Raw genomic sequence first — 16,497 nt, 5'->3', positions numbered from 1 at the left:
GGAGGGGGAATATTTGTCTATTTTTGTATAGTTGTTACTGAGGTGACATTGCATAAAGTCATCTGCCTTGACCTCTTTGAAAACCCGCGGAATATAAATGATAATTAACATTTTCTCTGCGTACAGCGTGCTTTGTGTTTTTAAAATTTTATTGTTGGTAGATCATTTTGACTTGGCCACAAAGGTAAGGGGGAGGGAGGGGAGCTGCTGAAAGAGTCTACCTTGACGTGGTTGCAGGCTTACAAATCTTTTGTTCAAAGAGTGCGGCGACAGAGAAAAGTATGTGTGTATTCGGCCCATGAATGAAATCATTAAAACATTATAAATTGCCAATAAATTGAAATGAAAACTAAAGGATTGTGAATCAAATTGATTCTCTGACAATACAAAGATTCCAACCTTTAAAAATGATGTTACATAGTTCAGGCAACTTTATAAAGAGTTTTTAGATACTAAAATCTTGTTATTAAGGTTTAATTGACGTGCTGGCACTTTGAGGAAATTCTTTGGTTTTGTGCGGCAGTTTGGGCACTCGGGCTCAAAAAGGTTAGCCATCACTGTTCTAGATCATCTGTGTTCATCCCACGCTTTTTTGAACTCCATCACCGTTTTCCTCTCCACCACCTCTCTCGCGAGCGCATTCCAGACATCCACCACCCTCTCCATAAAGAAGAATTTCCTTACATTGCTCTTGAGTCTCCTAACCCTCAACCTCAAATTATGTCCTCTGATTTTACCATTTTCCTTTCTCTGGAAAAGATTTTGTTCTACATTAATACCTTTCAAGTATTTGAATGTCTGAATCATATCTCCCTTGTCCCTCCCCTGTCTTTTATAACATGCTATATTTTGTGCACTGTTGAAGCATTTAGATGTTCCTGGTTATACCAGGTCTATATGGCTAGTGATTCTACTTATAGTTAAATATGAGGAGCACCAAAGCTAGATGCTGTTATAGAATAGTCTTTTAATGTGTGGCTACTGGGTGCCTAAAAGGACTTGGCCCAAATATGTATTTTGTGTGTTTTAAAATTAAATTTTATATTGACTGTGCTACCTTTGATTTTATATTTATTGCAATTCTTCTTGACCTCCAGAGTTAAGCAGAATATTAAAAAAAAAAAAGATTAAACTAAATTACATATATCCAAAAGATGAAAGGTCACTAGTTTGATCTGAGTTGAATAGGGATAGGAAGTCACTGAATTCTTTTGGTGTTCCTTAATAGTGTGTCCTGGATATATATCTCTTCCACTTAACATTTTGTGTTTGTCAGCTAGATCTGAGGGCTTTTTTTCTTTTTTTAACCTTCGGTACTGTTCTGCCTGTGGTAACGAGCTATAGGAAGTAAACGAGTGCAAAGTGCATATGCATCCTAGAGCTATTTTGAAGATCTCTAATATTAAGATTATTAACATATTTTGAGTTGTACTTTTCAGACAGCAACATGTGAAAAATATGTATGTATTTATTCAAATAAAATTTTTTCTGCCTATCTCCTAAGATGGGAAGACTTTATACTTGATTAATTTACCTGCAGAGAACCCCATACCACCTTCTTCTTGTAAGGAGAAAATAGTGATTGAATAGAATGACCTGTGATCCACTTCTAACGCAATAAGTACCTCCTTGCTCCCCAGCAGTTTAACTCCCAAGCCTATATGCCTCCGTCTTCCTAGTCTTCAAGCTGTCACTTGCACAAAGCTCCTGGCAGCACACATTGGAGTCATCTGCCTGTTGCTGTGCAGATATATGAATCACCAGCCAGAGCAGAGAGGTCCTATCGCTCGGCTCTGTTATCAGCTCCAGACTAGAGTCCTGCATCTGATCTCATGCTTATCCTTTGGGCTGCAGTCAGTAGGGTTCAACCCCAGTGGGTAATCTCTGAACTTGCCTTTCCTTACCCTAAGGGGGGAAAAAAATAGAAGAAGCTAAACCAAAGACAGGAATTAAGCAGTTCAAATGGGAACACGCAGGCATCATTTGTTAGAGTAGCGGTTCCCAAACTGTGAGCCGCTTCTCCCAGGGGAGCCGCAGATTATTCTTATATTAGACATCTTTTACAACCTTAAGAAATTAAAAAGTATATAGAAATAAAAATACTACAACTGAATCTTCAGGTTATTCGTTAGTTGCCGTCTTATGTTTATGTCCAGTAAAACAGTTTGTTTTCTGTTATCGTGTGAATGTAATCACCGTGGGGAAAACACTATGCAGATGAAAATGGACTTTGATGGGAAGCTAGGACTTAAATGTGAAACCAGGGTGGCAAGAGGACCCCCTCTGGGGATTCAGACAGGTCTTGACCTGTTTGGGCCGCCGCGGGAGCGGACTGCTGGGCAGGATGGACCTGTGGTCTGACCCGGCGGAGGCACTGCTTATGTTCTTATGTTCTTAAAATGCCATTGTGGAAGAACCTTTTTTTTGTAAAATAAATAGCTGCAATTGCAAAGGCTCAGGACTTGTTTGAGCTACTAAATATATTTATGACTGAAAATAATATAGAGTGGACAAAGTGTATTGGGGTCTGTACGGATGGTGGTCATTTGATGTCAGGCTATTATGGAGGATTACAAGCACTTATTTGAAAGAAAGCTCTGGCAGCAATGTGGACCCATTGCATAATACATAGAGAAGTACTAGCATCAAAGCATTTGAGTCCTACATTGAATTTGGTCCTAGAACATATGGTGAATGTGATAAACTTTATAAAAACTCGCCCAGTAAAAGCAAGAATTTTCAAAAAATTGTGTGAAGAAATGGAAATACACGTCTTTGTTATAATACTGCCACTCACACTGGCTTTCTTGTGTCAATATGTTGGCCCGTTATATTTCAATAACGACGAGAACTCTACATTTTTCTTGAAGAAGAAAAACACGAGTATGCCAAAAATTTTGTAGAGACAAAGTTTTTAATGAAACGGGCATGCTTGTGTGATATTTTTGAAAATTTAAATACGCTGAATCTCTCCTTGCAAGGAGGCAACAACAGCACATTGTGAAATTGATCAAGAAAATTTCAGCTTTCATAAAAAAATTATCTTATGGTGGAGAAAAATGCATGAAGATGGTGGCAAAGATTTTCTTCTTTTGCAGCAGTTCATGATCTCCAATGAAGTTGTTTTGTCTGGCAATATAAAATCAGTTTTTGAAGATCACCTATCACAAAGTGTCAGATGGTTTGAAAATATTTTCAAGAAGATGATCCCATGAAATTCGCCTGGATTCAGGATTCCTTCAGAGACAAACCTCCAGCTGTCTACTTCTGAAGAAGAAAAGCTCATTGAGCTGTCTTGCGACAATACACTCAAGACATGATTTAGCAGCATGGATATTACTACATTTTGGTGTTCAGTAAGAAATGAATATCCACTGTTAAGCAGTAGAGCACAGAGAATCTTAATTCCGTTTGTAACATCCTATTTATGCAAGGTTGGGTTTTCGGCGCTCGCTGTGATAAAAAGTTAATACCGAGCAAAAATCAATGTGGAACAAGAAATGAGACTGGCCGTATCAAATATGGTTCCGAGGTTTGAGAAGATTTGTAATGAAAAGCAAGCTCATCCATCTCACTAGTTCTCAGTAGTTTTTGTGATTACTTTTTTATAGTCGTTGAATTTTTATCAGATAAATAATTGAAGATTATTGTGATAACCTTTATGATAAGTTTTAATTTTTTTAAATTAATAATCGTCTCAAGCTATCAACTATCAGGTATTTATTAGATTACAGAACTATCGTTTGACCTGGAGAGCCGTGGAAAAATTTTGAAATATTAACCCTCTTTTATAAAGATACGCTAAGCGGTTTAGCGCGTGTTTAGCGTGCGCTAAATCAATGCGTGTGCTAACTGCTAATGCATCCATAGGATAACATGCACACATTAGCATTTAGCATGTGTTTAGCGTGCGCTAAAAAGCATAGCGCACCATTGCATTCATTGTAAAAATCATGGAAGGAGTGGTACACACCCAACTGATAGAATATCTCGACCAGTTCTCTCTCTTGCACGAAAGTCAATCTGGTTTTAGGCCTCTGTTTAGCACTGAGACAGTAATTGTGGCTATCCTGGAAATTTGCGCTACTTGTTTAGTAAGGGCCTCAACGCCCTGATCATGCAATTTGACATGAGCTCTGCCTTCGACTTGGTGGGCCATGAGAAAGTATTACAATGCTTAGACGCGATTGGAATCAGAGGAGAGGTATTAAACTGGTTTTGAGATTTCCTTATATCACGCACCTACCAAGTCCGTTTTAATTACGATCTCTCTGATACATGGAGCAATTCATCTGGCATGACACAGGGATCACCATTATCCCCACTGCTCTTCAATGTTTACATGTCCTCATTGGGTGTGCAATTGTCCCAGCTGGGGATAAAACTATTTAGCTACGCTGATGACTTCACAATAATTATCCCATTTACTACCTCCGTCTCGGAAGTCACCCCCAAAGCAACAGAAATACTACATTGGATGGAGCAATGGATGACTGAATTCAGACTAAAGCTAAATTCAGAGAAAAAACTCTTTATAGCATCACCACGCCCACTTGACACTAAAGCATCATTGTGCATCAATAACCTTAGTTATCTCATTCAACCAACCATGAAGATATTGGGAGTAACACTGGACCAGAGCCTGACCATGAAAGACCAGGTAGACTCCCTGATTAGAAAGATCTTTCTCACCCTCTGGAAGCTTCGGTCCAGAGCTTACTTCGATGTCTCATCATTTAGAATTCTGATACAATCCCTCATACTAAGTCAACTCGATTATTGTAACATCGCCTACATGGCACTCTCCCAGAAGAACATGCAGCGATTGCAACTGGTAGAAAACGCAGCGGTTAAGTTACTTTGTGGACTGAAGAAGTTTGATCACGTGACACCTTCCTATCGACTTCTGCACTGGCTGCCAATGGAGGCACGTGTGAATTTCAAGTTTGGTTGTTTTTGTTTCAAGGCACTTTACTGCTTAGCCCCTAAATATATAACAGACCTTTTCTCCTTCAGCCAACCAACAGATTCAGGAGAACCTCACATCCGAACTTTGTTTCTCCACCTGTTAGAGGTTGTAAATTTAAAAGTCATCACCAACATCTATTCTCACATCAAGCAGCATTATGGGGTAAAGACCTGGAATAACTGCTCGTGCCTACCACTTATAGGGAATTCAGGAAACGCCTAAAAACAAACCTGTTCCTGAAGTACTTAGGTACCTGACCTACACAATCTTAGTCCTCAATAAATGATCTTTAGAACTGTTAATCACTAACTCTGATCTTTGTTTATTCCACTCAATCTGTAATACCTTTTAATCATTGTAAACCGCATAGAACTTCACGGTCCTGCGGTATATAAACTGTTGTTATTATTATTATTATTATTTGTAAAAGAGAGGGTAAGTGAACCGTGAACACAAAAAGTTTGGGAACCGCTGTGTTAGAGTATTCCTGTAGATTTGACAGACTTAGCTATTTTTCCCTGTCATTTATGATACAATATTTGTAAAGAATTGTTTGTCTGTGATGTAATAACATAGTAATAATTGGATTTATGTATATAAATGCTGTAATCTGCTTAGGTTATATTCAGAATATAAATTTTTTGAAATAAATAAATCACTAGTTAAGATCCTGTGTCCTAGATGTAGGGCTTTTTTTCTAATGATTTTTTTGTCTGCTTATGCGTCTTTTTGCAAAGAAGGGAAAAAAATATATGTTGCTTTCTAATTCACTTGTCTTGTCACCCTGCAGTGTCCCTCAGTCTCTGCCTAACAGCGTGGCTTCAGCACATTCCGTGTGTGCGGATTCGGAGAGCACCAGTGACTCAGACAGCTCTTCAGGTTCTGAAAGTGAAAGCAGCTCCAGTGAAAGTGAGGTGCATGAGCCCCTGAGGACATCTACACCTGAGGTGTGCTTTTAGCTTGGTGACTTGCATGTGGTAAAGGTGTGACAGGTTGGTTATCAGGCTGACCATTAAGCAGGGTAATTTGACACAAGTGCACTCTAAAGTGGCAGTCCCATCTGGGTTGCCACTTGAGCAGCTAGCTTTGCTTTAGGTGTGCAGGAATAATGGAATGACGCAAATGTTTTCCAAAAGAAAAATTATTGTTTATTAATTATCAAAAATTATTTATCATAAGGTTATTTGCATCATGGGAATTATTACAGAAGCCAAAAGCTGGCCTTACTAGCAAATAATCCCAATTTTTTATGAGTTACACATCCATATATACCCTAAATGACGACGTTCCTTCGCTAAAATCTAACTGGTCCAAATTATTTGCTTCCATATAAGGCTTGCTTCTATACCTTCATATGGGCGAGTCACAAAAGCATTCCTAAAAATTACATTCTTATACCTAAAAAGCTACATTCTTATACTAAGCTTACATGTTTTATAAAGAAGAAATACAAAGACATATTGTAATATACTCACAAAACTAATGCACACATACAGCTTTTAAATCCCTTCCTGTTACAATCAGCCTGCATCTCTGTACTGAGAAATTCATGTCCTGTTGTCTAACTGAAACTGGAGGAGAAGGAGGGATTAACTGCCCCTCCCATCAGAATTTCACAGAGTAGAAAAAGTTGCTTAAGGTTAGAGGTTAAATCCCAGATGTAGTCCTCTCAGAATTTCTTCAGATTTCAAATATATGAATTCAAAGTAAAATATATTCTAATCTACACTTGTTATCTATAGCTACATAAGTAAATTCCTATTGTATAGTTTTAATGACTTACTGACTTACTAAAACTTAATTCTGGATCTATACAATTATTATTCTTTCTCACTGCAAAATCAGGGCCCCTTGGAATGTAAGGCAACCAGGTCAGAGGCCAACTCCTGTCTGCCATAACTTCCCTGAGGACCAGTCTAGTCCAGACTGGACATACATCTGAACAAAGAAACCTTATGAAACTTAAGCTTTGCCATCGGGGGTAAATTTGCTGTGGCGCTTATCAATCACACTAATGTTCTAGCTTGCCTTCCTTTTCCTTCAAGCACATAGCACATGTGAAATCAATATGTTAAATTCCCAACTTTTGCTTTTGCCTCTCTGATTATTATATTCTGGCTTATCCAATATTTTCTGGTTTCATATATTTATGTACAACCATTAATAACACATTCTCACCTGCTTTTGGATTAGGCCCTCTCTATCAACAGGTTTTTCTAACTAGTGAATCCTGTGCAATGTGAGAAAGTGTAATGACTGAATTTTTTTTTAATTTCATGTTTGCTCATTTCACCAAAATTCACCTGTCCAGGTTAATAAGCTGGCCCTCCCCAGGCTTATTTAAGGCACAGAAGAACCTCACCTTCTACACAGTAGCTGTTTCTCTCCCTGTTCACCTTGTACCCTGCTTAGAGTAAGGATTGTACATTCTGCTGAGAAATGCAGCTTCTGCCGTTTTTGTTAAGATTCAGTAAACAGGCTGATAGTAAACATCTAATCAAGAACTGATTAGATGTTCTTTAAATATGGCAGATCAGTGTGTTCCTTGTTAACTAAGTGTATTGTGATCATATGGAAACAAATTCAGTAAATTGGTCTGAAGCCTGTTTCATGTTTTTAAATGTTCCGGAAGGAACTATGATGATATGGGAATAAATTGCTCTAAGGTCTATCTGTAGTTGAAGCAGTGAACAGAGTATTTTAAATGTAATTGCTACTTTTTTTCAGATTAGCCTGGTGCAGAGAGTCCAAGACAGACAGAGATGAAACAGCAGTATGGCACACACAGGATTTATTGCTTAAACAGAAACCTGACACAACCATGTCTGTTTGTCTAGAATTCTGCACAAATTTGATCTGTTGTTTTTCTAAACAACCCCCCTCTCCGCTCCTGTTTCACTTCTGTGGTGGACATTGCTACTTAAACATTTAGGATGGTAAATAGTGATTCCGTTTTAGTTGAGCATAATTAATGCAGCTCTCTTGGATAACAGGAGATAGTGCATGGATATATGGGATTAGAGTAGGACTACTGAAAAAAGTTGTGAGCTGAATCCAAAATTCCTTTCCTTTCCTTCCCCTTTCTTCGTGGTATAACCTTCCTATCCAGCTCTAGCTGAATCCTGGCTTTTTAAAAGACCAAATCAGTGTGATTTCCTCTTTTCCCTTCTGCATTACCCTGATTGCAGTCTCCACTTCTGGAGCAGACAGGATAGATATTTTGAGAGACTGAATTATGATGCTGCATTATGATCTGGTGGTGGTTTGAGAGGTTTCTAAGGGAAGGGATAAACGTTTGTGTAATTCTGTATTCCCAGATATTGAGTCGTTCTCCTCCTTCATTTATCTTTTACACTGAGTACATTAATAGACACAAAAATGTATTCTGATTGTTTTATTCTTCCATGGTATGCACAGCAAAACTGTAGCACTTCATCAAAGCCTACACACATGCACACAAAAAAACCCTATTCTGGGACATTAAATCAAGTGTTAGTACTTTTCTTGTGATACTGATTGTGGCATTCTTCAGTCTGTGATAGAGAATGACATGAGACAAAAAATTGTCCCCGTCCCTCGTCCCGTGAGCTTGGTCCCCATCCCTGCGAGCTAGGTCCCTGTCCTCACCCCAAACCCACAAGCTCGGTCCCCACCCGCCCCGCCCCACAAACCATCTGATCCTATACACACAAGCCTCGGATTGTTCTGTTGTTTTTTTTTTCTTTATTCAGAGAACCATAGCAAAGATATAACTTATTGCCACTTGTACATGTAACATACTATCCAATATTCAATATAAGAACATTGATATGCTAAGGCAACTCTGTGGTTTTATAATCATTACACCTCCCCATCCCTCATTCTTTCCACTCCTCCCTTAGAGAAATTGTTCTGGATCATACTTCAAGCAAACATACAGTGTATATGCTAACTATCCATTTAAAGTCTTTTCAGATTGCTTCCTCCACTGTACATAATGGTCCCAGACCTTATAGTAAGCTGGTGGAGTATGGTGTCTCAAAGCTGTTAACTTGGATATCAGCTGAAGATAATCCAATCTAGTATAAACTTCTCCAAGAGCAGGTACTTTATCCGTAGGCCAACACTGTGCTAACGCCAACCTTGCAGCCATGAAAGTACACCCTGCCAGCTTCTGCTCAGGTAGCACCAAACTTGGAGCCTTCACATTCAGCAGACAACATTCCATTAATAGAAAACAGTGTTTTTGTAATATCCATACCAGAAAACAACCCACCTGCTGCCAGTAAATCTGTACCTTAGGGTCAGTAAATCTGTACCAAATGTGTATAACCCCCCCCTCTCTCCAAAATTTCACCAGCAATGGTCATTGCCCACTGCAAAATTTTTATGCACTCTCTCAGGGGTGTAGTACCATCTGTAGTACATTTTATAACCATTCTTAATATAATTGATGGATAATGTCAATTTAAATAAGCTTGTGTATATGGAGTTCCAACTAGGTAACATTTGCCCCCCACTTTGCTTGATAGGGATCCCTGGGGATTCTGTTTTCAACAACTCTCAATATACCTGGGCGACTCCTCCCCTCCTGTCCCCTGCCCACAATGTCTGTTCTAACCAAGTCTCCCCCAAGGACAGCTTAAAAAAAAAAAAAAAGTATGCAAGTGGGCATATAGAAAAGAATCTTGCCATTCCAACCCATATTCCTCTTGTAAAACATTAAAGGGAGGTGCATTTGTGCCTTTTCCCAATTAAGGCTAATCACTTTCTCGCTACCCAGAGAAGCTGGAAGAGCCGCTATTGCCATTTTGAGAAAAGTACAAGCATTCTGGGAACATTTGTTTTCGAAATGCATACCAAACTCTAAGTATTGCCTATAAGAATGGATTGGATATTTTCATTGCTGCCTGCAAATGCTATGCTAGGGGTCCATGGCAACTTCCAGAGAGAATTCCTGGGAAGAAAGCTCTGTTCAATATGTATCCTTGGGCGGTCCTTGTAAATTACCCACATTACTACCTTCTGCAGGAGTGTTGCTTTATAATACAGATAAAAATTTGGTATCCCCATTCCCCCCCCTCCAATTTAGGCTGATACAAAATTGTACGACGAACCCTAGGTGGCTTCGTTCTTCAAATGTAAGCAAACATTTTGCGCAATAATTGGCGAAAAACCATTTGGCATAACAATGGGAAGGGCCAAGAAAGCATACAATAATTGAGGTAGTATCATCTTTATAGACAAAATCCAGCCAATTCAGCCCCGCCCATCATTCCGGTTCAGCAAACAGGTTATGCAATCGCTCTGGATAATTGAGTATGATCTGCAGTTAAATTATAATCTATAATAAATACCATTAAATCAAGTGAACATTTGTTCAGAATGGATACCCATTGTGTATTAAATTTGATTCCATCATTAAACATTCTTGGCTCTTTATATACTCACTAGTGTTAAAGCCCGTTACATTAACGGGTGCTAGAAAGCAGCCCCCTTTCCCTCTCCCCCTCTAGTTCCTCCCTGACTGTCTCTCCGTGGCCCCCTTCTGTCTCCCCTCCCCCAAGCAAAGCGGTCTGTCTCCCAACACACCCCTCCCCCCAAAACAGCCTCCTTTCCCTCTCCCCCTCCAGTTCCTCCCTGATTGTCTCTCCGTGGCCCCCCTTCTGTCTTCCCCTCCAAGCAAAGCTGTCTGCCTCCCAGCACACCCCTCCCCCACAGCAGGCCCCTTTCCCTCTCCCCCTCCAGTTCCTCCCTGACTGGCCATTGCTGAAGATAGGGTGGTTAAATTGATGAGCTATTGGTATATTTCAGCACAATTTAAATTGCATGGGCTGATGTGTTTCTTGCAAGCACTCTGAAGATCAATTCTAGAAGAGAATTATTTATTTGAAGTTGATCTATCATTTATTTATTTATCTTTTATTCAGCCTGATCCACCTACAGCGAATAAATGGCAGTTGGGCAGCTGGCTGAACAAGGTGAGCCAACCAACTGCTCCAGTGGAAATCCAAAGTGATTTGATTCATGAACCACACACGCACCAGGAGAGCAAAGGCCATGGGAAGGACAGCAGTTGCTCCCATGAGCCCTTGGACACTAAGGAGTCTTATCCCAAACTTTCTAGCAAAGCACCAAGGACTTCTCAGGAGGGGCACGAGAGCAAAAGAAACTGTCAAAAGTCACCACCACGTTGTGATGGAGCACCTCCAAGGCAAACTGTCGGTACAAAGCAGCCCAGAAAATCTGGACAGGCTTCAGTGAAAGAGGAGCCAAAAGGTGGACTGAAAATAGAAAGCCAACCTGGTCCATACAGTGCTAAAGAGCAACCTTCAAGAGAGAAACCAAAAGTGAAAACGAAAGGAAAGCCAAAATCTAGTGTCAAGAAGGATCCAAAACTGCCAGAGTCCCTACCCCCTGAAAAGAAAAAGCATGAGAGCTCTCATCAGATAGCCAAGAATGCTGAACGTGAGAAGGGCCATGTGGCCCACAGCCATGCAGAACACTCCCAAAGTCCCCAAATTCACAGCCAGAGCTTACCCAAAATTAGGACTACGAGCAGTAAATCTACTGCTGAGGTCTTCCATAGGAAGAGTGTGCCATTACTCACCAAGGATAATAGGTCTGTGTTACCAGTAAGGGAAAATCGGCTTCCTCAGTCTCTTGTTGTGAAAATAGACTTGTCTCTTCTTTCAAGGATTCCAAAACAATCAAAAAAAGGATGTTTTCCTAAGAAGGTGGAAAGTGTTGAGGATTCCAGTAAGAGAAAGCATGAGTCGGTGAATAAAAGAATGGAAAGTGCCAGCAAACCTCAGAAAAAGAGGAAGGTGAGAGCAAACTAATATTTGTACTTCATAAAATTTGGCTGCTTTATCTTGTGCAGTTTTCTTTCTAGATTTTATTTTGACTTACTCTCAGCTTCAGATTTCAATTTTATTTCAAAGTTCTGGTTTCTCTATTACCATAGTTCTGGGGCATCTGAATACTTGTCAGGTCTAATACTGTTTAGTGTACCAGCAAAAGAATAAACCAGAGGTAGTGATTTCTTTGTCATGAGGAAATCTGAAGGGGGAACCTACAGTATGTAATATCAAAAGCTTGTGTGTAGCATGTTTGGATTTATCTTATGTTGATGCAGGAGAAGATATTGCTTACAAAGAACTTGGCTACTTTCTATTCATGTGTCTTCCACAAGCATTCATAAATCAATGTTACCTTAGTAATTTAAGAACATAAAGCTTTTCATTCACTTCCCTCATGCTTGGATTGCAGGGTCAGTTCTGCTATTAAGCAAGCTCGGCAATTGCTTAAAGTGCTGAAATTCTGGAAGCACAGACAGCTATTTTAAATTTTGCACCCTCCTTGTAACCCCACCCCAGCAGTTCAACCTCTGTAACTTTAAATAATGCAGTCCTTTCTTCTACCACATGAGGGCCAGTATCAGATAAGAACATAAGAATTTGCCTCCGCTGGGTCAGACCAAGGATCCATCGAGCCCAGCGGTCCGCTCCCGCGGTGGCCCATCAGGTCCATGACCTGCAGAGTGATCTTTGTCTAACCCGTTGATTCTTACTCCTTTATATCCTGAAACCCCTTTTTCCCTTTTATCTATACCCTTTTTTTTTTTTTTTTTGCTCCTGTGTCCTCCTTTATCTGTAGCCTTCAATCCCATTATCCTTCAGGAATTTATCTAGTCCCTCTTTGAAACCCCTTAATGTAGTCTGTCCTATTACATCTTTTGGAAGCGCATTCCAGGTATCCACCACCCTCTGGGTGAAGAAGAACTTTCTAGCATTGGTTCTAAACCTGTCCCCTTTCAATTTTTCCGAGTGCAGTCTTGTTTTTGTAGTTCCCAGTACGCTGAAGAACCTGTCCCTCTCCACCCTCTCTATGCCTTTCATAATCTTGTAAGTCTCTATCATGTCTCCTCTGAGTCTCCGCTTTTCCAGGGAGAAGAGCCCCAGTTTCTCTAACCTTTCAGCTTATGAAAGGTTTTCCATACCCTTAATCATTCGTGTCGCTCTCCTCTGGACCCTCTCAAGTATTGCCATATCCTTCTTAAGGTACGGTGACCAATATTGGACACAGTACTCCAGGTGCGGGCGCACCATCACCTGATACAGCGGCAGGATGACTTCCTTCGTTCTTGTTTTAATACCCTTCTTAATAATACCCAACATTCTGTTTGCTTTCTTTGAGACCGCTGCGCATTGCGCCGTTGGTTTCATTGTTGTATCCACCAACACTCCCAAATCCTTTTCAAGGTTACTTTCCCCCAATACCAACCCCCCCATTTTGTAGCTGAACATCGGATTCTTTTTCCCTATATGCATAACCTTGCATTTCTCTATATTGAAGTTCATCAGCCATTTATTCGCCCACTCCTCCAATGTTGTCAGGTCTCTTTGCAGTTCTTCACATTCCCCTATTGTTTTAACCCTGCTACAGAGTTTAGTGTCATCTGCAAACTTTATAACTTCACACTCATCTGATTGTATCTTGGTTCATGAAAGGGCTTTTTAACTCCAAACCTCTGCTCAGAAACCCTCCAGTTGTTTGGAATCTTAATGTATTCCTTTCCACACTGATGAGCCAATGGCATCTACTCATCTAAAATTTCTCACGTGGAAAGTAGTCTTCTTGATCTCCGTCATTTCTGCTCGTAGAGCGAGTGAACTTAAAGCGTTAATTTGCGACCCACCTTTAATAGTATTCCATCATGACAAAGTGGCTCTTAGAACTCATCTGAAATTCTTTCCCAAAGTAGTCACAGAATTTCACTTAAATTAATCCATTGTGCTTCCAGTATTCATCCCAAAGCCTCATTCTTATCCTGGAGAAACAGCTATTCACATATTGGACTGTAAGCGTGCCTTGGCTTACTACATTCAAAGTACTAAACCTACATTCAAAGGACTAAACCTCCTTTGACCTTAACAGATTGGGCCTGCCTGTGACCAAACAAACTATTTCCTCATGATTAATGGCCTATATATCCTTTTGCTATGATCAGGCTGGGCTGCAGCTCGATGGGCATGTTACAACACACAAAGTCTGAGCTATGGCAGCATCAGTAGCTTTCTTACATTCCACTCCCATTGATGATATTTGCAAAGCAGCTCCTTGGTTCCCAATTCATATATTCACATCTCCAGTGGCGTACCAAGGGGGGGGCGGGGGGGGCGGTGCGCCCCGGGTGCCAGCCCTAAGGGGGTGCTCCCGGCCTTGCCATTCAGTCCCCCCCTACCCCAGAAGGACCGCTCGCCTCACTGACCTTCCTGCACCACCTGTGAAGCAGCCCGCAGCAGGATCGCGAAGTCAGCGTCAGCGATCCCTGCGCTGCTTAGGCGCTGCTTCCTGCGCCGCGATCCCGCCCCTCCTCTGACGTCAGAGGAGGGGCAGGACCGTGGCGCAGGAAGCAGCGCAGGGATCGCTGACGCTGACTTCGCGATCCTGCTGCGGCTGCTTCATAGGTGGTGCGGGGAGGCCAGGGGGGCGAGCGGTCCTTCGGGGTGGGTCGGGGCATCAGGCCTTCAGGGTGGGGCGGGCAGGCAGGCAGGCTTTCAAGGGGGAGGGGGTAACAGGCAGGCAGGCAGGCCTTCAAGGGGGGACAGGCCTTCGGGGGGGGTGCAGACCTTCAAGGGGTGCAGGCCTTCAAGGGGGGGCAGGCAGGCCTTCAGGGGGGGTGCAGGCCTTTGGGGGGGTGTAGGCCTTTGGGGGGGTGCAGACCTTCAAGGGGGTGCAGGCCTTCAAGGGGGGAAAGGCAGGCAGGCCTTCAAGGGGGGGGACAGGCCTACAAGGGGGGGACAGGCCTACAAGGGGGTGGGACAGGCCTTCAAGGGGGGGACAGGCCTTCGGGGGGGTGCAGACCTTCAAGGGAGTGCAGGCCTTCAAGGGGGGGTGCAGGCCTTCAAGGGGGAGACAGGCCTTCAAGGGGGGGAAAGGCAGGCAGGCAGGCCTACAAGGGGGGGACAGGCCTACAAGGGGGTGGGACAGGCCTTCAAGGGGGGGACAGGCCTTCGGGGGGATGCAGACCTTCAAGGGAGTGCAGGCCTTCGGGGGGGTGCAGGCCTTCAAGGGGGGACAGGCCTTCAAGGGGGGGAAAGGCAGGCAGGCCTTCAAGGGGGGACAGGCCTACAAGGGGGGGAGAAGCTACAAGGGGGTGGGACAGGCCTTCAAGTGGGGGACAGGCCTTCGGGGGGTGCAGACCTTCAAGGGGGGGACAGGCAGGCAGGCCTTCAAGGGGGGGACAGGCCTACAAGGGGATGGGACAGGCCTTCAAGGGGGGACAGGCAGACCTTTAAGGGGGGACAGGCCTTTGGGGGGGACCATGATTTAGAAGTACACGGAGGGAAGGGGGTGTTTAAAGAGACGTGCATATGCCAAACTTTGGGGGGGGGAAGAAATAATGGGTCTGAAAATAGAGGAGAGGGAGAGAGATGATGGACCATGGGATTTAGGGAGGGAAGGAACAGAAAGGGAGAGAAATTGGACACAAGGGATTGTGTGGAGGAGGGATAGAGATACTGGATAGGAGGGTAATTAGGAAAAGAAAGGGAGAGATGGTGGACTCTGGGGTGGAGGGAGAGATGCCGGATGAAAGGGTATTTAAGAAAAGGTGGATCTGTGGAGGGAGATGAAAAAAGGAAAGATACCAGACTTCCTGGGAAGGGAAGGGAAATGGAAAGGGAGGACAGAGTTGGCAGATGGATGGTTAGCATGCAGAAAGAAGGAGACCCTGGCAAGCAAGTTATCAGAAGAAAACCAGAGCCTTGGACCAACAAGATTTGAAATATAACCAGACAACAAAAGGTAGAAAAATTAATTTTATTTTCTGTTTTGTGATTATAATATGTCAGATTTGAAATGTGTATCCTGCCAGAGCTGGTGTTGGACTGCAAACGTGAGCTAGGATTTAACAGAGAGAGGAAAAGTCCTTTTTGTTTCTTTATTTTATTTACACCACAGCGCCAGTGTGGTTAGGAGAAGCCAAAGGGGGTGAAAAAGCTATAAAACCCACCAGGAGTTTTGAAAAAAATCACCCAACTGGGCAGGAAAATCGAATTGAAAAACCAATTCAATAGGGCTGAATCGAATCAAAAATTTTTTCCCTGTATCTGGCAGCATTAGTTTGCGCTACTGTCTTAGACTTTAGGACCTGGGATTGGGGAGAGATGGCATCCTCAGTACTTTATAATGCAAGTGAAACGAGGATTTGGTCAGACTTTTGAAGGGTCTGCAGAAAAAAAATATTGTATAGGCCGGGGACATGAGACAGCAGGAAATGAGAACTTTTCTTCCTTCTATTTTTGTGAATGGAAAGGCTGAGGATGTCAGAGAGTTCAGTTAAAATATGTGCTTTATAAGAAAATATAATAATGTGTTTTATAAAGTTTATAGCATAGCTGGCCTACCCAGTGAGGTGTTCCTAGTGGTGATGGTGGCAGCGTGTCAATGTGTTGAGAGGAAGAGGTGGTCTGGGAAATTCTGCTGAGCAAACTCCGGGCCCATTTCCACCCCTCAGTTAGTCCACTCCACTCAACTGGTTC

The 16,497-nt window shown here is 42.3% G+C and overlaps 1 protein-coding gene across 8 annotated transcripts in view; it reads left to right on the top strand.

Moving 5' to 3' along the window:
* The window catches only part of AFF1 (AF4/FMR2 family member 1), a 517,509-nt gene that overhangs the window by 426,009 nt on the left and 75,003 nt on the right, over positions 1-16,497 (top strand). For all 8 annotated transcript variants that reach the window (XM_033962847.1, XM_033962828.1, XM_033962809.1 and 5 more), the window contains 2 exons: positions 5,760-5,916; positions 10,879-11,775. In XM_033962847.1, coding sequence (XP_033818738.1) covers positions 5,760-5,916; positions 10,879-11,775 — 1,054 coding nt within the window. The remainder of the gene's footprint in view (positions 1-5,759; positions 5,917-10,878; positions 11,776-16,497) is intronic.

This window comes from Geotrypetes seraphini, chromosome 1 (assembly GCF_902459505.1).
Source record: "Geotrypetes seraphini chromosome 1, aGeoSer1.1, whole genome shotgun sequence".
NCBI classification, from domain to species: domain Eukaryota; kingdom Metazoa; phylum Chordata; class Amphibia; order Gymnophiona; family Dermophiidae; genus Geotrypetes; species Geotrypetes seraphini.
This window is presented reverse-complemented; position numbering and strand designations above follow the sequence as displayed.